The sequence below is a fragment of the Danio rerio genome, chromosome 1, assembly GCF_052040795.2.
Source record: "Danio rerio strain M-AB ecotype USA chromosome 1, GRCz13ab, whole genome shotgun sequence".
Taxonomy (NCBI): Eukaryota; Metazoa; Chordata; class Actinopteri; order Cypriniformes; family Danionidae; genus Danio; species Danio rerio.
The window spans coordinates 47420884-47443655 of NC_141021.1; the positions used below are offsets into that span (position 1 = coordinate 47420884).

The window sequence follows — 22772 nt, forward strand, 5'->3', positions numbered from 1 at the left end:
ACATAACACATTTTTAAAACATTCCATTGCACGTGACGTTAATGTTAATGTCTATCAACATTACAGGAATGTTATGAAATATAGTTTTCAGAACGTTACATGCTAACATTTACACAACTTTTAAGAAACATTATGGAAAGTTCTGAGAACATTCCTTGTTGGCTTTTAATTTCTGAAATGCACTTAAAGAAAGATTTATGACCACTTGAATGATTTTGAGTGAATTTATAACTAGTGTTAGCATAGAAACAAACTTTCTTTTTATGTTTTTTTTTTATCTTTATTGAAACACACATTGTGTTTCAACTTTTTCAGACAGTTTGTGGCTTATGTACATGACAGACAATGTCGTAAAATCTTCTGAAATATAAATGTGCACTTGTCTGACTGGTTGGATTGGCAGTGAGGTGTGTAGTTTGAGTGGCTTAACCGTGCGTTGTCTACTGGTATGCAGACACACCTGTTTCCAGAAGGTCGTCACTTCATAGTGAAGCTGTCCTACACGACATACATTGAGAGGAGCTGAACGCAGCCCAAAAACAACATCAGGGAAAAGCAAAGCACAGACAAGAGGTTAGTTTCTAAAGCTGTGTGTGTGTGAGTAAATGTAATCAAAAGTCTTTTAGATTTTATTAAGATCTATTCATCTACTGTGTGTGTGTGTGTGTGTGTGTGTGTGTGTGTGTGTGTGTGTGTGTGTGTGTGTGTGTGTGTGTGTTTGTGTGTGCATGTAAGTTGTATGAGCTGGAGTTTGAGTGCTATTTTAATTACTTATCTTTATATAATGTGTGAAATACTGACTGATATCACACATTTCCATTTGCTTTGAAACCCTACATTTTTATTATTATATGTGTTTACATGCTCTCCATATAGGGAAGCTGTCAAACATCTGAGTAATTACTCCAAGTTTTGTGGAGTGTGCGACTGTATTTTGCTGTTGATTTGCTGTTAATCTTAGATTAGGCAATTTGACATGATCATAGAGTATGACTCCCTTTTTAGATAGTTTAAACTTTCTGTAAGATAAAGATGGCTGTTCCAAGATCAGTTTTTTGTATCTGTGCAGCTGGTCTGACTTCATTCCAGTGCTTCTTTTTTGGGGGGGTGGAGGGGCGTCCGTTTTTTTATCCCTTAAATTGTTTTTTCTTTAATGGGAAAGTAAACATTCACTTGAAATCCATTCAAGTTTAAAAACTCTGCAGCATGTACACTATACACAAGTTAATAATTGTGAAAAATGTTAATGTTTCACTGCGATTAAAAATAAAAAATATTGTGAAATATTGTTGCAATCTAAAATAACTATTTCTATTTGAATATACACTACCGGTCAGAAGTTTGGGGTCAGTAGGATTTTTAAATGTTTTAAAATAAGCTTCTCCTGCTTACTAAATATTTATTACATCAAAATACAGTACATCTATATACACTTAATATATAATTTATTGCAGTGATTTTAAAAGATGAATTTTCAGTTTTATTAAGCCAGTCTTCAGAGTCACATGATCATTCAGATATCACTCTAATAATAATTCATTAACTCATTCATTTTCTTTTCGGCTTAGTCCCTTTATTAATCAGGGGCCGCCACAGCGGAATTAACCGGCAACTTATCTAGCATATGTTTTATGCAGTGGATGCCCTTCCAGTGGCAACCCATCACTGGGAAATACCCATACACTATCGTTCACACACATACACTATGGACATTTCAGCTTACCCAATTCACCTATAGTGCATGTCTTTGGACTGTGGGTGAAACTGAAGCACCCGGAGGAAACCCACGGGGAGAACATGAAAACTCCTCGCAGATATCCCAACTGACCCAGCCAGGACTCGAACCAACCTTGCTGTGATGTGGCATCACTGCCCACTAATATTAATTATTGTTATTCTTAATGTTATTATTATTCAAGGTAATAGTATTAAAAGCAATAATGACTGGAGTAATAAGTTCATTTGAAGCTACATACAATAAGAAAGCAGTTATTTACATTTTCAATGAATAATTAACAATTTAACAGTTTATTACAAATGCAAATAAATAAATAAATAAATAAAATAAAATCTGATCCCAAACTTTTAAACCGGTAGTGTATATTTATAAAATGTAATTTATTCCTGTGAGTCAGAGCTGCATTTCAGCATAATAATGTCAATTTTCACTCTCACATGGCCCTTCAGAACTCTCTTAATATGCTGATTTTCTGCACAGTAAATATTTATTATTACTTAATATTCTTTGACCAAAATTAGGACTTATCTATTCTGGAACGACATAAAAAGACATTAAAGGCATTCATAATGTTACACAATATTTTAATTTCAATTAAAAGCTGAAAAGACTTACCAAATCCACTTCTGAAAAAATATTTTCTATTAAGTTATAAAATGGTTCTGGTATAAATGGTATGAAATGGTATTTCACAATATCATTCTCTGTAAAAATAAATGCTGGCTTTCACCCAATTCCTTAATTTTGTCCCAATATAAATCGCAGAAGTTGTTTTTGCGAATTTAATTGGATTGAACAAGTTGTTCCCTCCAAAAAACTCAAGAATTGTGTTGATTCAGCTTATTTTAAACTAAGTAGTTTGAACAAGCAGCAAAAATATTTTTTGGAGTATTGCTTTTCATTTATTATTTTCTTTTCGGCTTAGTCCCTTTTTTAATCAGGGGTTGCCACAGCAGAATGAACCGCCAACTTATGTAGCATATGTTTTACACAACGGATGCCCTTCCAGCTGCAACCCAACGCTGGGAAACACCCATACACTCTTGCATTAACACACATACTCTACAGCCAATTTAGTTTATTCAGTTCACCTAAAGCGCATGTCTTGCTGTATGGGAAAACGGAGCACCCAGAGAACATGCAAACTCCACATAGAAATGTCAATTGTCCCAGCCTAGGCTAAAATTAGCAACCTTCTTGCTGTGAGGCGATCATGCTTCCCACTTTGCCACCAGTATTGCTTTTACTATGTTTTTTAAAAAGATATAATAAACATGAAATATAAAATAAATACAGAGATGGTGGTGAACATTAAACAACTTTAAAAACATGAAAAAAGAATCTATATCCAAACTACACAATCTTTAAGACACTTTTAAAGCTATATAATAAGCAAACAAAACCCAGCGTCATTATTTACTCACTGTTATGTTCTTCCAGACCCGTATACAGTTATTTTTGTACAGTGAAACACAAGGGAATTTTTTTGAAGAACTGTGATAACACTTTATCATGAGATTTTATGTGGTACCATTATTAAATGTTATTAATGTAAAATAAAAAAGAAACATGCATCTAAAGTTATGTAAAAAGCATTTACTCAATAGAGTGAGTAAGCTTAGTGCCTTTAAATGACAAGTTGATTTTACTTAAAAAATGTAAGTAATTATGTTGTAACGAAGAAGTGTTAAGATCACTTAACTTAATTTTTATAATTATGCACATAACTCATTTACCTAATAATTTGAGGACAATGGGTTTACTCACTATTTCAGCTAATCGCTTTTTACAGTATAAAACTGCATTAAAATATTAGGTAAAGGATCTATGTTGCTAAATAAAATAAAAAAAGTTGAGTGAACTTAACAGTTCTAAGTTACAACAGAATAACTTAAATGTTTGATGTAAAATCAACTAGATTTTTTAAGCAGATGGATTTACTCACTTTTTTCAAGTAATCACATTTTACAGTGTAGTTAGGTTGTTGCTAGATCACATGTTAAGTTAACAAAGTTAACGAAAATTATTTATATTATTTATTAAATTTCTCATTTATTGCATTTTATTAACGTATACCCCAACGCAACCTAAACCCAACCATCATAGTAATGTAAAAACAGTAGCTGTATCGATTATTATTTATTAAACTACCCAATAAATTATATTTTTAACGCCTACCCCCACCCCAATCCTAAACCCAACCATCACATTACTCTAAAATAATAATTATTGTCATACAGTGTCATAAAAAATGCTGCTATATTGATGTGCATATCGCACTACTGTGCGGCCGCGTATCTGATCTAGTTAACTTAATTGTGTTGATCCTAATTATGTAGATTCAACTTACTTTAAATAAGTACCCTGAACAACCAGCAAAAATAATGTTTTGAGTGTTGCTTTTACTATGTTTTTCAGAAAGATATAAATAAACACATTAAAAAACATGGAAAAATAATCCATATCCAAACAACACAATCTTTAAGAGACTTTTAAAAGAAGATAATAACCAAATAAAACAAAATAAAACCCTGCAATATTAATTACGCACCTTCATGTTGTTCCAAACACATGTGTGGTTATTTTTGTCACGTGGAACACACAAGAGATTTTATATAAAAAAAAAAATACATCTAAAGCATTTACTAAGCAAAAATGAAGTTAATTGTTTTTGCAATGTTAAGTGGATTGAACATAAAACAGTTAAGTTATCCCCCCAAAAAGTTGTGTTGATTCAACTCACTTTAAATAAGTACTTCAAACAACCACCAAAACAATGTTTTGAGTGTTGCGTTTATGTTTTTCAGAAAGATATATATGAAGGTAAATCCGTTGCGAAACTCGAGAGCTTGCAAATGTAAATGTGAGCACTTGTGATAATAATATTTGTATGTGTAGGTTGAAATGTACACTTACAGCTCTGATGTGAACAGCTGAAATCCTCGATTTGCACACACACACAACAACCCACACACTTGTGTTTTAAATTGGAAGTTGCAGATTAATAGTTGTGTATTTGTAAAATGTCATTCACAAATACAAAGTGACAGACACACGTGTGCAAGGCAAATTTGATTGCATCTTTGCTCTACAACCACAGGTCGGCACTCACAACCTCTCAGATTGGTCAGTACAACTACAAATCTCCCGCGCTCTGACTTTTGCAACACATCTCCCGCGATCTCTGTAGCAGAACTCATCTGTGCACTCGCAGATGCAGAGGCGTGAGCAGCGCGGGGCGGGGGAGGGGCGGGGCAGGTGTAAAGCTGTTTGATTGGCTGAAGCCTGACCAATGAACAATGCCAGCAGCCAACAGGACTGAGGTGCAAAATAATAATTTCCCACGATTATGTCATTAGTTAGGGTTTATTTAAACTCTTTTCTGAAGAGATTCTTGTTAAAAATCATAAATTCTACTGTAATGTACATACCAGTAAAAGAGCAGCAAAGCCAGTTTATTGGCTACAGCCAGCCAATGAGATGGGGTGTTTCTGTTTGTCAGCACACAGGGCAGCTCACGTTGTTGGAGGCCTCGAGCAATCAGAGGGTAAGTTATGATTTTTTAATAATTATCTATATGTTCAATACTGTTAGCTAAGCTAAGGACTGTGCTGGGTGCTTCTCTTGTTTGTTTCTTATATAAGAAAACAGTTATGAGTTATGTAGGAGTTGCTTTCTATCATGTTATATGGTTCTAAAGATACGATTCAACCCACATGAAATAAGAAGTTGTAATAGCATTTATAGTAAACAATATTACGTTTTTGAACCATACTAACTATAATAAACTGTATTATACTGTATATTTTGCAGTATCTACAACTTTGTTAATGAATGCAACAGCACACTGTAGTATTAACTAGCATGAACTTTAATGAATTGAAGTATACTTTATATGTAAAACCTAATACATTTTAAAGCAGTTTCATTTCTTTCTAATTTATACATCTACATGCATTACATCTGATTTAGGTCCACAACTTGCATCCTTCAACATGATATGTGTGTTCAAAGGAAGAGCAACTAGGTGAGGGAGACAGTGTCCATCGCTCAGCAGAGGGTCCACTTTGAGCATCTCATCTGCAGGGTTAAGCAACATAAGCTGAACAGTCATCATCTCTCTCTATTACAGCGAGCATCAACCAGCTTTACACAATGGCTTGCTTTCTGACCATTAGTATAGGCTTGAGCAAAGGATTAAAGAGGAGATAACATTTGATGGGTAATGATGAAGTTGGATTTACCACCTCCATCTCATTACGAACAAGGAAAAACCCTGAAATATTTCAATACAAGTAACTAGACATTTGCACTGCACTTATTTGGACTGTAAATTTTATTTGACAAATTACATTTCACTTACAGAACAGGTGTCAAACTCAGTTCCTGGAGGGCTGCAGCTTTGCAAAGTTTAGTTCTAACCCTAATTAAACACACCTGATCAAACTAATTGAGTCCTTCAGGTTTGTTTGAAACTTTCACTTAAGTGTTTTGAAGCAGGGTTGCAACTAAAAACGTGCAGGGTTACGGCCCTTCAGGAACTGAGTTTGACACCCCTGCCTTACAGTAAAGTGTAAAAATACTACATTAAACAATTATCAAAATAAAAGTTGTGTGTGGGTGAGTGTGTGTTTTGTTCAAATCTGTAGTCATCTTGGCAGGTAAAAAGAGAAAATAAATGGTCGGCTTCCTCTTGAATGATCTGAATTATTTTGAAGTGTTTGTAGATGAGCTGGATCATCATGTCATCTTTAGCATAAATAACATCCTTTTCAAGCTATGCAGCTTCTCTGAGTTCCTCATCGACTTGAAACATCCTGATCTCTCCTGTCACTCCATCCTTACAGGAAACTGAGAAATAAAGGTAGTAACTTTCATAATTAAAAAAGTGACATAAAGGACACACTGTACACAAACATGTAAACAGATAGATGGATAGATAGATATGATGCAGGTTATAATAACAAAAACCGGTATGATCTGTAAGAAACTGAAACGCCTAGTGTTATTTTTAATTGCTATTAATGTGTGCGTGTGTGTAAATATACTTCAATTCATTAAAGTTCATGCTAGTTAATACTACAGTGTGCTGTTGCATTCATTAACAAAGTTGTAGATACTGCAAAATATACAGTATAATACAGTTTATTATAGTTAGTATGGTTCAAAAACGTAATATTGTTTACTATAAATGCTATTACAACTTCTTATTTCATGTGGGTTGAATCGTATCTTTAGAACCATATAACATGATTGAAAGCAGCTCCTAGATAACTCATAACTGTTTTCTTATATAAGAAACAAACAAGAGAAGCACCCAGCACAGTCCTTAGCTTAGCTAACAGTATTGAACATATAGATAATTATTAAAAAATCTTAACTTACCCTCTGATTGCTCGAGGCCTCCAACAACGTGAGCTGCCCTGTGTCCTGACAAACAGAAACACCCCATCTCATTGGCTGGCTGTAGCCAATAAACTGGCTTTGCTGCTCTTTTACTGGTATGTACATTACAGTAGAATTTATGATTTTTAACAAGAATCTCTTCAGAAAAGAGTTTAAATAAACCCTAACTAATGAAATAATCGTGGGAAATTATTATTTTGCACCTCAGTCATGTTGGCTGCTGGCATTGTTCATTGGTCAGGCTTCAGCCAATCAAACAGCTTTACACCTGCCCCGCCCCTCCCCCGCCCCGCGCTGCTCACGCCTCTGCATCTGCGAGTGCACAGATGAGTTCTGCTACAGAGATCGCGGGAGATGTGTTGCAAAAGTCAGAGCGCGGGAGATTTGTAGTTGTACTGACCAATCTGAGAGGTTGTGAGTGCCGACCTGTGGTTGTAGAGCAAAGATGCAATCAAATTTGCCTTGCACACGTGTGTCTGTCACTTTGTATTTGTGAATGACATTTTACAAATACACAACTATTAATCTGCAACTTCCAATTTAAAACACAAGTGTGTGGGTTGTTGTGTGTGTGTGCAAATCGAGGATTTCAGCTGTTCACATCAGAGCTGTAAGTGTACATTTCAACCTACACATACAAATATTATTATCACAAGTGCTCACATTTACATTTGCAAGCTCTCGAGTTTCGCAACGGATTTACCTTCATAGATATAGCCTAAATAAACACATTAAAAAACATGAAAAAATGATCAATATTCAAATTTCACAATCTTAAAGAGACATTCTAAAAACAAACATCTCTGGTCTGACATGCTGGAGACGATGTGTCTGAATTTCTGTGTGTTTTTCCGTCTTCACGCACTCAGGTGTACGATGTCATTTCCTGGTGAATTCCTGTCAGAGGAGCAGTTCACCTGTTCCATATGTCTCGACATCTTCACCAATCCCGTCTCCACGCCCTGCGGCCACAGCTTCTGCTCCTCGTGCATTTCCTCCTACTGGGAGGGCCAAGGAAAGACTTGCTTCTGCCCTCTGTGCAAAGAAAGCTTCCGTAAGCGCCCCGAGCTCCACGTCAATCACACGCTCAAGGAGATCACGGAGCAGTTCAAGCGGATGGCCGAGACCACAGTGAGCGTGCCTAAAACTGCAACAACAGATTCACCTCCAAACCCATTCTCTGCCCAGAAGCCTGGAGTGCAGCAAAGACCGGTTGAGCTGCCTAAAGGCCTGTTCCAGGAGATGAAGACCCGCATGCAGAGATCTTCATCAACATCCTCATCCAATGAGCCTTTAGCATCCGGCGATCCTCAGTCCCTCCCCAATGTCAAAATGCCGAGACGAAACTTTAGCGTGACCGCAGCGGGATCCAACGGGCCGCAGTGTCCCAATCACGGCTACAGTTTGGAGCTGCTCTGCAAGACTGACCTGATGTGTATTTGCGCAGTGTGTGCAGAGAGCGAACATTACGGCCATACTGTGACGGAGGCCAAGAGAGAGATGAATATTCGGAAGGTAAGCACATTTATACGGTTGAAGTCAAAATTATTATTTTCATTTTTTTCAGATATTGCCCAAATTATGTTAAACAGAGCATTTTTTTACAGTATTTCATGTAGTATTTTTTCTTCTGAAGAAATTCTTATTTGTTTTATTTTGGCTAGAATAAAAGCAGCTTTAAATAATAATAATAATAAAAAAAAACAATTATGGTCAATATTATTAGTTCTCTTAAGCAATGTTTTTTATTTCGATAGTATGTAAACCATCATTATACAATGACTTGTCTAATTACACAAACTTACCTAAATAACAATGTTAAGCCTTTAAATGTCCCTTTAGGCTGAATACTAGTACAGGGTTTCTGCAGGGTCTTAAATGTCTTAAATCTCAAAATCCAAATTTTAGGCCTCAAATTGTATTAAATTTACTAAACTATTGTGTTGTAGGTCTTTACTCTTTTTTTAAACAGGTCTTAATTTTCTTTTGTTCATGTATTGCTACCAAATCTGGCCAAAACCCATACAATCATCAACAGTCATCTCAATAAAACCTTAAACTTTTATTTTAAAAGGTAATTTTTAACTTTATTTATCATAATGGTTTAATTATTTTCTTCACAATTACAATTGTTTAAAAGTTCTCCATGTATTTACTGCTGAGGACATCGACCTGGACCAATTGTTGTGCATAAATTTAGTTTATTATAGTTTTTAAAACTTTTAAAATACTTGTTCTTTTTTCTTTTATTTTAAAGAAAGTTTATGTTGTAAAAAATGTGTATGGATACAACTAGAGCTTGCTTGTTTTTACAATATTTTCTGAAAAATAAAAATTCAAATATTTACATTTTTATATTAATTTATTATTGTATTATTAAATTCTAAAAAAATTTTGCTAGGGCAAATAAAAATCTTTTACATCTGGGCCATTTAAAAAATTTGTTGGCCCTTTTTGTGTCTAAAGTTTCCTTTATAATGGTCTTAAAAATGTCTTAAAGTCTTCAGTTTAATTCATTGAAACCTGCAGAAACCCTGTAGTGTCTTGAAAAATATCTAGTAAAACATTATGTACTGTCATTATGGCAAAGATAAAAGAATCAGTTATAAGAGATGAGTTATTAAACCAATTATGTTTAAATATGTTTAAACATGTAAAAATATTCTAAAATAAATCTGACTTTATGTTGGATTTGCTCAGTATTGTCAGTATTTATTTATGTACAGCTTCATTTTGTATCTCTGCTTAGTCTCAGTTGCGGATCCTGGAGGTGGAGCTTCAAGGATTGATAACAGTCAGAGAGAGAAAAATAGAGGAGATCCAGACATCACTTGCTGAAATTCAAGTATGTGTGTTTATGCCATCATAAAGATTTAAAGTCCGTGTGGAATCAAAACTTACAATATTTATTTTGGTAGCACACATTGAGTATGTTTACATCGCCAGCAATAATCCGATTTTAATACGATTAAGACAATAATCTGATTAAGAGTCTACTATGTAAACAGCTATTTTTTAAAATTAATTTAATTCGATTAAGGTCAAAATCGAACTAAACAGAAATGGAATTAAGACGTGGAGTATGCCGATTTTAGTTACATTATAGAAGCGCTGTACAGATATGTAAACATATTCTATACACACACTGCTGTTTGACACTATTTACTGCACCTACCGAGTCAGTGAAGGACCACAGACACCAGCATTGTGAAATGCGGAGAGTTTTTTTCCCATACGGCGTGCAGTATCAAGTTTATTTAAAACTACACTCTTCCAGAAAGTCATACTCGCATCCAATATCTGGTTTGTCATGGGGGCATGCATGAAATGTTCCTGAATGAAAGTGAAAGCGCCAAACTGCAGTTAATATCAAACAAATTAAAAACGAAACGGCCGAAATTACATGAAATGGATAACGTGGTGATGCAACGAAGTTAATCAATTTATGTGCTAATGTAACATGTAAAACTGGATCATGAAAGGAACATTCAAAAAGGAATTCATCTAAACCCCTTAATCATATTATTTTCTTATTCAGATTAAGGCAAATAATACCGATGTCCATGTAAACGTGGTCATTGTTATTCTGTAGGTAAACAATTAATTGTGCAAGTTGATCCACAAAAAAAACTATTTTTTTTGATGATCTTTAATCAAATTTTGACCTTTTGCCTCTATGTTTAAAGTGTCGGTCCTCTCTGATGATGTCAGTTTGACAACAATAGTCATAACCACGCCCCTCTTACCATAAGTTTGCTATGAGGGAATGATGCACAAAAAAAACCCTGCCCCTACTCAATATCCTGTTATATACTAAGTATATTAACAACATGCTGAAATAAAAGTCTTAGGAGCCTCTGGTTCACACAGACTTTAAAGCATAGGTCTCAAACTTAATTCCTGGAGGCAGGGCCGGAGTGGGACTCCTTTTCAGCCCTGGAGTTTCAAGCCTCAGACCGGCCCACCTCAGTTCACGACTGACTATATTAAAATAAGGTCATTTACAATTCAGTTTCTAATTACACTATCACGTCTTTTTTTGAGAAAACAGCTGCTTTAGAACTTCAAATGTTCAACAACCCTAACAGTATTGTATGTCTTAACATTAAATATGAAAAAATAAGTTACTCATAAGAGGATCAAACCCGGGTTGGTGGCGTCGTAACCTAACGTGCTAACCACTAGACCACAACAGCTGTACATTGAATGGTAACTCATCTGAGTTAGATCATCATTAACCTGCAGGCTGCATCTTGCTCACGAGGCTGCGAGAAAATAGATGAAAAGAGCAGAGCTGCGGTAAAATAAAATAAATGAATTAAATAAGGTAAAATAATGAATAAGAAGACTGTGGTCAAGTAAATAAATAAATAAATTTAAAAAGTGTGACTGCTGAGAGCAACAGATTCTCGAGCTAGGGACACGGTATTCTCCCGGTCCTCCCGATTAGCTAATCCGGGCCTGCCTGGAGGGCTGCAGCACTGCACAGTTTTGCTCCTACCCTAATTAAGCACAGCTGATGCAACTAGCAAAGATGTTTGTGACTCTTTGGAACACCTCAATTAGTTGTTTTGAGGTTTTGAGTTTGAGGTCTATGCTTTAAAGGAATAACCAAAACAAAAAAGAAACATGTCATTATTTGCTCATTTTCATGTTGTTCCAAACCCATATGCTGTTATTTTTGTCCCATGAAACACAAAAGAGGATGTTTTGAAGAACTGTGATAACACTTTATAATGAGATTTCATTTGTTACCATTAACCATGAAATGTTATTAATGTTGACTAACAATGAAAAATGCATCTTAATCTTAATTTGTACTAAATATTTGTGTTGTGTTAAATAAATGCTAAAAGATTAAGTAATAGTGTAATATACATACTGTTCATTGTTAATGTTAATGTTGCATTGTATTGTGTTATTGCTGTTTTGCATTGTAAAGTGTTATTGCTAAGTCTTTTAAGACTTCTACAAATACAAAAATGGCATAAACGTTGTGCAGTACAGTCTAAAGAGGAGGTTATGGTAGTGAAATTTCACAGACAAAAAAGCCAATTGTCTGTTGTCAATAGTGTATTGTAGAATGAAGCGCAGCTCACACGGAGGTCACTTTCAAACCAAGCAGATTTCTGACCGTCTACATAATGAATAATAAACCTGTTACTTGGTTAAAACTCTTCATCCTCATGTGCAAATTATATGTTGTCTGGATACCAATTAAAAAAACAAAAACTCTACGAACAACAGTGAAATTCATCTGCAGTCTTCTGAAGCCACACAAGTTTTGTGACCCAAACAGAAAGCCATAGGTCATATAAACGTGTGTAGTGGCACACCTTTCGTGCAAATCCTTATGTACCACCTTTTGCAGCTTCAATTCCAACAACCAGTATTTGCAAAAACACGAGTAAAACCAAATCTTCTTTTAAAAAAGGTTTACTGAAGAAATGCAAACAAAAATACAAAGTTACAATAGACTCGATCAGCTCGGTCAAAAAACTGTGTTGCTTCCAACATCCATAACTGCAATCTGACTTAAACGTATGAACTAATGACCTCATGAAGTATTGCTGTCGGACGCCACAATACCAAAGTAAAGGTTTTTAAATTATATCATTTATTAAATTATGCATTTTAAATAATACAATCACAATGAATTCTTATTCTAATTAAATATCAATTTTTATAATGTTTTAAGCTTTTTAACTAAATTATTATCACAAATTAATTATGCATAATTGGCTCTTACAATGTGTACAGTATATTTATTAGAATATTTATTATATTTGATTGTGCATAATACTAATTCACATACTGGGAATTTAACCATTGAACATTTCTATATGTAAATGGTAGTTTTTGCAATATTTTGAAATATACACTCGCCGGCCAATTTATTAGGTACACCTGTCCAACTTCTTTTTAACGCAAACTTCTAATCAGCCAATCACATGGCAGCAACTCAAATTATTTAGGCATGTAAACATGGTTAAGGCGATCTGCTGCAGTTCAAACTGAGCATCAGAAAGGGAAAGAAATGTGATTTAAGTGACTTTAAACGTGGCATGGTTGTTGGTGCCAGACAGGCTGGTCTGAGTGTTTCTGACACTTCTGATCTACTGGGATTTTCACATACAACCATCTCTAGGGTTTACAGAGAATGGTCTGAAAAAGAGAAAATATCCAGTGAGCGTGCAAATGCCTTGTTGATGCCAGAGGTCAGTGGAGAATGGCCAGACTGATTTGAGCTGATAGAAAGGCAACAGTAACTCAAATAACCACTCATTACAACTGAGGTGTGCAGAAGAGCATCTCTGAAAGCACAACACGACCAACCTTAAGGTGGATAGGCTACAGGAGCAGAAGACCACACCGGGTGCCACTCCTGCTACAATTCACACAGGCTCACCAAGATTGCACAATAGAAGATTGGAACAACGTTGCCTGGTCTGATGAGTCTTGATTTCTACTGCGACATTCGAATAGTAGGATCAGAATTTGCCATCAATAACATGAAAGCACGGATCCATCGTGCCTTGTATCAACGGTTTAGGCTGGTGAGGGTGGTGTAATGGTGTGGAGGATATTTTCTTGGCACACTTTGGGCCCATTAGCACCAATTTAGCATAGTGTCAACGTCACAGCCTACCTGAGTATTGTTGCTGAGCATGTCCATCCCTTTATGACCACAGTGTACCCATCTTCTGATGACTACTTCCAGCAGGATAACGTGCCATGTCATAAAGCGTGAATCATCTCAGACTGGTTTCTTGAACATGGTAATGAGTTCAATGTACTCTAATGGCCACCACAGTCACCAGAACTCAATCCAATAGAGCACCTTTGAGATGTGGTGGAATGAGAGATTCGCATCATGGATGTGCAGCCGACAAATCTGCAGCAACTGTGTGATGCTGTCATGTCAATAAGGACCAAAGTCTCTGAGGAACATTTCCAGCACCTTTTTGAATCTATGCCACAAATGAGTAGGGCAGTTCTGAAGGTAAAAGGGGGTCCAAAACAATAGTAATAAGGTGTACCTAATAAAGTGGCTGGTGAGGGTATGTTGTATAAATGTACATATATGACACATATTATGTCGGTGAAATCCAAACATAAACTTTTATTTGCATATATTGTCAAATATATCAGATTTCTATATCCTGACAGACACTGACAAAATGTTATTGTTGATTCACACACGTTTTTCAGCAGTTCACTTTTACACAAAGTCTGACAAAGGTTTTAGGTTAAACAAGATGTGTGTGAATTTCTTTTCAGATTTTGGTTCTACAAAAAAAAGCCATATGGGTTTAAAAAACATGATGGTGACTTAATGATGCTATTTTTCTGTTTTTGATGATGGGTGATTCATAAAGAGAAATAAAACACATTTTACAGTTTCCTCATTCTCTTAATTCTTATAGCTGTTTTATGTCTTTCGCTTGCTGTAAGGTGAATGCGGAACGAGAGAAAGCAGGCACCATCAGTATGTTTGCTGAATTAATGAAATCGGTTGAGAAGTCGCAGGCTGAACTGCTGGAGGTGGTGGAGATGGGACAGCGGGCCGCCGAACTGCGGTCTCAGGCCTTCATTCGTGAGGTGCAGACAGAGATCTCAGACCTGAAAAACAGATGCAGCACCATAAATCAGCTGACCCAATCCCAAGACCATCTTACTTTCTTCAAGGTAAACTGCTTTACACTTTTAAAAGGGATAAGTTGACTTTACATAGAAAAAGAGAGTGAACTCGCTGCTTTATAATTATTAAGTAAACAAACTATTTGCATAAAGTTAGATCAGTGAGTTTACTGCCTTTTTTTAAGAGTAAAATCAACATGTGGCTTTCATGGCAAGGTGTTTACTCACTTTTTGGAATGTACTGTAACTAATTGCCTTTTACAGTGTAGTTACTGATATAATCAGAGCCAGACAGAATCTGCAAACAGTTTTTAGCTATTTCTGCAAAGAAATGTGTAAAAAAATAAAATAAATCAAACTAACTTTATTAGAAACTTTATAAACTAGAGCTACTAGTTGGTAAACAAAGCTACAGCAGGTATCTCACTGTGTAATACATTCACTAAAAGACAGAAAATATTGATTTAGTAATTGTATAGCACATATATCATCTAAACAATTGCGTATTATTCAGTAATTTTACTGAAATTAATATAAACACTGAGTAAACATATGTTTACACACATTTTTATAAGTAAATAAATAGACTGAATGAAAATCTGCAGGCGACGCATGTATTTTCTGCTCCGTTTATGTTATTTAACAGGATTACAAACATGATATTTTTAAACAAACGACTGTTGCAACCTTCACAGCGTCCTCTCACATAAAGAGACATAATCTGAGGATTATCCTTGCAAAATTGTCCTGCTTTAAATGTGGCTTGACAGTAAACAGTGAACATGTGGCAAACACTTGAATTTAGCTTACCTGTCAGAAAGAAATGTGTCCTGTTTAACCCTGGTGTCTGTCTCTATATACTTTGAAAGCTTGACTTGCATTGTTTAAGCAGATTTGATTTAGTTTCCCCCAATGTAACACCTCAATCATTATCTTATACTGTTGAAGAAAACATTGCTAGCTCTTTACTGAATATTTATTCTTTTTCAAATATTTTGATGTTTGACAGAAAAAGGCCATTTTCACAGTATTGCCTATTAGATTTTCTTCTGGAGAAACTTTAATTTCCTTTAATTTGGCTAAAATCATAAATAAAATAATGAAATAAAGAGAAAGAAATGCTGCTAAGGTCAATCACTTTTCCTCCATCAGGTGATATTTTTAGTTGGCTAACTTAAAGTTGCATCGTGAAAAAGACTGTACATTTTACAGTAAAAATATACAATCCTGTAAATACATAAGCAGCAAGACAGTATTTTTGCTGTATTGATTTACAGTAAATTACTGGTGAGCCACTGCCAGTAAATTACTGTGGATTCGAGAATTGTTAACAGTGTGTAAAATTAGTAAATAAACCTGTTAAAAATAATCTACTCAGAATGAACCACCTACTATTCCAGCATAGGTTTTATGCAGCAGATGCCCTTCCAGCCACAACCCAGTTCTGGGAAACACCCATACACTCTCACATTTACACACGCATTAGGGCCAAATTTGCTTATCCAGTTCACCTATAGCACATGTTTTTGGACTGTGGGGGAAACCGGAGCACCTAATGGAAATCAACACAAACACGGAGAGAACATGCAAACTCCACATAGAATGCCAACTGGCCCAGCCGTGACTCGACCCAGCGAGCTTTTTGATGTGAGGTGACAGTGCTAACCACTGAGCCACCAAGCCGCCCCTGTAAATGCATATGAAAAAAAAAATTCACACAGAAGGGCTAATCCCTGTCTTTAACTGTACATGCCTAAACACAATCTGCCTGCTATAGCAGCCACGTCCCAATCTTATGGTATTGGTCGAGCTGGAAAGTGATTGACATATTTGAGGAAATCACTGTGTTATAATGGTTCCCTTACAAGTAGAGATAACACCACGAATAAAACACTTTTAGCGGTTAAAAAAAGATAGACTTGCCTAAGAGAATTTATCCTTACATAAATAAGCTTGCCTACTTTGTTTTCACCATTGTTACTCCAATAAGTAGCCAATATTTCGCGTTTTGCTGTTTGTTTTCAGACATTTTCCGCCCACACTAGTTTACCAGTGATGAAGAGCTGGGCAGAGGTGGCTCTGACTCCTGACCCCACGGCAGGCGTGGTGCTAAGAAACGTCTCTCAGATGGTGGAGGAGGTTCGACAAGGCCTGAGGAGACTCTCGGAGATCTGTAAGAGAAACTGCTCTTCAACTCATTGTAAAACATGATGTGATCAATAGGTCGTGGCAACCTACACTGTAAAAAGTGCTGGGTTTCACACAATTCCTTCATGTTGTGTCAACACAAATCGATTAAGTTAACTGAATAGTTTTTACAAATTGAATGTAAATTGGATTGAACTTAAAACAATGAAGTTGTCCCAACAAAATCTCAAGAATTTTACCTCATTTTGAATAAGTAGTTTAGACAAGCAACAAAAATATTTTTTGAGTGTACGTTTTCACGGTCACTCCATCAACAAATTATATGACTTTAGCCTCAATAAACTCCTAATTTGCTGCTTAATTTTTATTATTAAGGTAGTTAGGTTTAGGTAGGATTAGAGATAAGTATAAAATAAGAATAACTATGCTGAATTTATACTTTATTAGCACTAAACTGCCAATATCAATAATAGGCAGGAAATAAGCCACTAGTTAAAAGTGAAAATTGCTTCTTGAATTGGTCCTTGAATTTTTTACAACTTTGTTTTTATTTGACATGTGCACCATTTGTCTGTTTTGATTACACTTACAACCTTAAGAATTCAATAAAATGTTAAGACATAAATGTTATTAATCTAATATTTTAGTTTAAACAAAACATATTAGTTTGACAATTAGCTAAAAGTGTTACTTGTGTTCTGTGTTCGCTTCCTGGTGTATGACAGATGTTTTCCGCAATTTTTCTCCTTAATATTCTGCATAATGTACAGTATAATATTAAATCAGTAATATCATAGAACGAATCAGATAAGTAAACAATGACAATATTTTTATTTTCGTAAAAGGATTTTTTGGGTTAAATTGGTAGCACTTATACACACAAATATTATATTAAATGCATAAGTTAAATGTTTTTTATTTTTTATTTTAATTGTGTCTGTTGTGGTTTTAGGTTTGCACCCTTCCACAGAAAGATCGCTGGGAGTGTATCAACAAAGTAAGTTTTTTTTTCAAGATAAAAGTTAATGTCGCTACATGTAACTGCATTTTCTATAATACTGTTCAATATATTTAACAATGTCATTTTTTCTTGTTGTTGACTGTGAGTAAATGATAGCAGAATAAATTTTTGGGTTGAACTATTTGTTATAATAATGCTTATTATTATTATTATTATTATTATTATTATTATTACTGTTGAAAATTGCTGCTTGATATCCCAAATCTTTGACCGGTAGTGTATATGTTTGCATTACTAAGTGTTCTGCAAAAGCATTTAATCCTGCAATATTTGTAACTTTTCTTTAACTCTAGGTGTGTGGAGAGCACCAGGATTTGCAAGTATGTGTTTATTTATGTTTCTAAATAACATAGACCAAACATATTTCCAAATGTTTATGTTGGGTTCCCTCGTATCATGGAATTTATGACATAACATGGAATTTTAGAAATATCTGTTCTAGATTTTGAAAGTCAGGAAGTTTTAATATATTAATATATTAATATAATAATATATTTTTTTTGTCTAAGACATGGAATATCATATGAAATATGTTTGTCACTTAAAAGAGTTCATTTTCATTGATCAAATTTTTTTCTACATCATATTTTTTATTTACAAAATGCTTATGGTTAGGCTACTTTTCAGCTTTATGTTATTAATTTTATGCTCATCAATGGCAGTCACTGAAGTCAAATGTAGTTATAAGACTGTGTGTCAAAATAGATATTCGGATAATATAGGCTTTAGAAGCTTTGGCTTCAAAATGACCACTCCAAAAACTGGGTGTTAAAAAGTAAATGACATAAAAGTTAAATATAATGTTTGTAAAACTGCTATTGAGCTTTCAAATATGATAGAGGGAGTACTTTGAAGCCGTGCACGTAAACAGAAGTTACCTTCTATTTTTACCAAAATCTGAAGTGAATTATTCAGTGTTGTTCTCCTATAAATGATATTCAAGCTAAAACCACTGAGAACTACAGCTGTTTTTCCTTTTATTGTAGATCATGGAAATGCAGATTTTATTCGGATGAAATCAGGGGGGAAACAGGGAATTTATTATTTGGCTTAGAGTGGGAATCCTGTTTATACAGTGTTATACAGTCTTTCTACAGTGGGGGAAATAAGTATTCAACACGTCACCATTTTTCTCAGAAAACATTTTTCTAAAGGTGCTGTTGACTTGACATTTGTAACAATCAAATAACACAAAGAAAACAGAACAAATCAGTTTACAAATGAAGTTTTGTGTAATAAAATTAAATGACACAGCAAAAAAACATTGAACACATGAAGAAAGGGAGGTGAAGAAAGGCAGTGAATGCCCAGACAGCATCTGAAATCTCTATTTTCAGCAAGCATTGCATCTTCATCATTGTAAATTAATATTAGCTGCTTCAGTCCAACATCTACATTATCATGATCATAAGGATGGAACCAGTGATAAGGATCTAAAACACAGCCAAGGACACTCTCAAATGCTTTTAGAGAAAGAAAATCAAGCTGTAGAATGGCCCAGCCAATTAACTCACTTGGATCCAATAGAAAATACAAAATAAAGCTCAGCTTTGATAGACGAGACCCGCATAACCATCAAGATTTTTACACTCTGTTGAAGTCTGTGAAAAACTCACACCTGAGCAATGCATGTGGATTCATTCTCCATATAAGAGGCATCTTTAAGCTGTCATCACCAAAAAAGCCTTTTATGTAAAGTGTTAAATACATTTCAGTAGTTCAGCACTTTCTCCTTGTGTCATCCATTGTTACTACACACTCATTTTTCAAATTTTTTACTCTGTGTAATTTTAATGTTCGTATTCTTTGGGTTTTTACCGAAATCTGGTCCAATTCTACATCAACATCTCCTTTAAAAATATTATTCCCAGGAAAAAACATGACATGTTCAATACTTATTTCCCCCACTCTATGAGCGCTTTCATTTGTATGCCAGCCAACAGCTCCTTCTGTTTGTCTCCCAGTGGACGTGACCCTAGACAAAGACTCGGCTCACCCCCGTCTGGTCATCTCGGAGGATGGGAAGCAGGTGCTGTGCAGTGACCGATACCAGAATGTGCCAGACACACTCGAGCGATTCGACCGTGTGGTGTGTGTTCTGGGCCGCCAAGGTATCAACTCCGGCTGCCATTACTGGGAGGTCCTGGTGAGTGACAAGACGGACTGGGATTTGGGCATTGCTGCTCGCACCATCAACAGGAAAGGCAAAATAGCCGCCAACCCTGCTAATGGATTCTGGTTCTTAAGTCTACGTGACAAGCAAGATTATGTCTTCCGCACAGAGCCATCGACACCTATAATCGTAAATCCAAAACCGCAGCGGATCACTGTCAGTGTGGACTATGAGAGAGGCCAGTTGTCTTTTTATAATGCAGATACAAAGACGTTGATATTTACTTACACAGACTCCTTTTCAGAGACTCTATATCCTTTCTTTAGCCCGTGCACCAACAAATCTGGCAAAAACGAAGCACCACTTATTATTTGTCCTCCTTTTGTGGCTGACCCAAGCTGGTTAGAATAGTGGGACGGAAACTGTTTTGCTCAGGGTTTATTAGTTCTTGACTTTTTTATATCAAATTACGAACAATGATGTAGTTTAAGTTACACTTCATGTGATCATTTCATCATCTCAATGGTTTTATATATATATATATATATATATATATATATATATATATATATATATATATATATATATATATATATATATATATATATATAAATAGCAAAGCATTCCTCACCTTTAAAGGGATAGTTCACCCAAAATGTCAATTTTTTCATTATTTACTAATTTTTTTAAAGAATTAAATTTCAAAAGAAGATATTTTGTAGACTGCTGGAAACCTGTAACCATTGCGTTTCATAGTATTTGTTTTTCTTACTATTGGTCAATGGTTACTGGTTTCCAACATTGATTCATTCCTTCATTCATTTTCTTTTCGGCTTAGTCCCTTTATTAATCAGGGGTCACCACAGCGGAATGAACCGTCAACATATCCAACACTTTTCACTTTGTGACCCTGATTTGACAAAGGGGTTGAGTCAAGGGCACTTGGCCGTTTACGGCAGGCCCAGACCTACTGGGCTGTAGAGCACCTCTATGATACTGTGTTTCCAGGAGATGATGCTCAAATGGAGGCAGATGAAGTTCCCTTGACTCAGCCCTTTTTGTCAAATCAGGGCCACAAAGTAAAACACGCAGAAAGGTGAAGTGCAAAGTGAAAACAGCATCGCTGATCACAGTTGACTATATGCAAATATTTTAGATTTTTTTTCTTTTTTTGTTTGCAAATTTAATTTTTATTGCTCAACACATAATTTTCCCTCTGCAGTTCTTTATTTTTATTAGCAAAATGTCTTTTAATTTCTCAAAAATAAGTTTTTGCTTAGCGATTTTTTGAGATTTGCATTTATTTATTTATTTTTTGCTCCATACTTTATTCTTTGTTTGCAAAACTTTCATTTATTTTGCAAGTATATATGACCCTAGATTGACTCCATAGCCTTCCTCATCTTCGGAAAGGAAAAAGGAAAAAACGAGTATATGATGACAGAATTTTTCTTTTTTGGCTGAACTTTCCCACTTATTTATCATAAACTTCTTAATGTTGCATAAGATTGAAATGTTTATTGTAAATTATTAATGTCTCATTTTTTTACATGCCAGCATACCCTTTATTTAATGTATCTTCCCTTTGTGTTGTAACAATATCTGTTCTCTGATGACTGTTAGCCTTTATTGATTAAATAATTACATAATGATTTTAAATAACATCTTTATTTTATCTAGCTTAACCAAAGCATATATATATATATATATATATATATATATATATATATATATATATATATATATATATATATATATATATATATATATATATATATATATATATATATATATATATATATATATAATATTTAAATGTCTTTTTTACATTCAGCAAAAACAAACACAGTTGACAGCATCTATTATATTTCTGTATATCTTCTGCTGCTGTTAACACCTGTAATTTAGTATTGCCAGTTCAGTCTTATGGATGCCTGCTCTGGAGGGTTTGAATAGCTTTTGCTGTCTGATTTCGACATGTTCCATGGTCAACATAATTTGCTGATGCTGGAACATGCTGTCTGTCCGAACATTTAATCCAAACCTAATCCCTACCCTTAACCTAACCCTTTGTCTAAATCATTCCTGAAATCAGATGGAAATGGTTGAATATCAGTAAAGCACCGGACTCTAAACTGTGAACTTGCCCTTTCAGAGCTAATTAGTTAATTTGTATGTTGTTGCAATTAGTAAAATCAGCATTGTGTCATTCCAAAACCCTGAAACCTTTATTCATCTTCGGATTGCAAATTTAAGACGTTTTAGCAATCTGAGAGCTCTCTCATCCTCTATAAGTTTTCTGGGGGTATACATCAGTGCACAGTGAATGTGTGCAATATACTGACACTGAAAAGAAGAAATGTTGTTATTTTAAAAGTTTTTTGTTAAAGTATTCTTGCAGCTTGATAACATTACGGTTGAACCAATAGACCCTTTACATATTTCTGGGTGTCTCAGCAGCACAAGGCATCATAGTAGGGTAAACTTGGAGCGCAGAGAGTACAACAAATATTTTTTTACAATCTTATTTGCTGAAATAATACAAGAAAAATTACACGATGGTGTTATCAAATTTCATAAAATGGAAAAAAAATTGTGAGATTGATAACAGCCGCCAGAATAGAGAAAAACATCAAGTTTGCTGTCCTGTCCATAAACGCTGCATTAGAAACCCCTCTCACAAGTGCTAATTCGTTTTTTTGTAA

At 34.9% G+C, this 22772-nt stretch overlaps 1 protein-coding gene and 1 long non-coding RNA gene across 2 annotated transcripts; one reads left to right on the top strand and one right to left on the bottom strand.

The window, feature by feature from the left end:
• The first annotated feature begins 452 nt into the window (after positions 1-452).
• btr01 (bloodthirsty-related gene family, member 1) lies at positions 453-21719 on the top strand. Its single transcript, XM_087237579.1, has 8 exons — positions 453-573; positions 8014-8659; positions 9894-9989; positions 14600-14833; positions 16811-16958; positions 17886-17930; positions 18248-18274; positions 19919-21719. The coding sequence occupies exons 2-8, from the start codon at positions 8021-8023 to the stop codon at positions 20476-20478; spliced, it is 1749 nt and encodes a 582-aa protein (XP_087093705.1). The 5' UTR covers positions 453-573; positions 8014-8020; the 3' UTR covers positions 20479-21719.
• On the bottom strand, positions 5592-8418 carry LOC141386210 (uncharacterized). Its single transcript, XR_015476896.1, has 2 exons — positions 7124-8418; positions 5592-6589 (listed from the first exon to the last, which is right to left on the bottom strand). It is a non-coding gene; the product is annotated as an uncharacterized LOC141386210 (long non-coding RNA).
• Positions 21720-22772: the final 1053 nt, after the last annotated feature.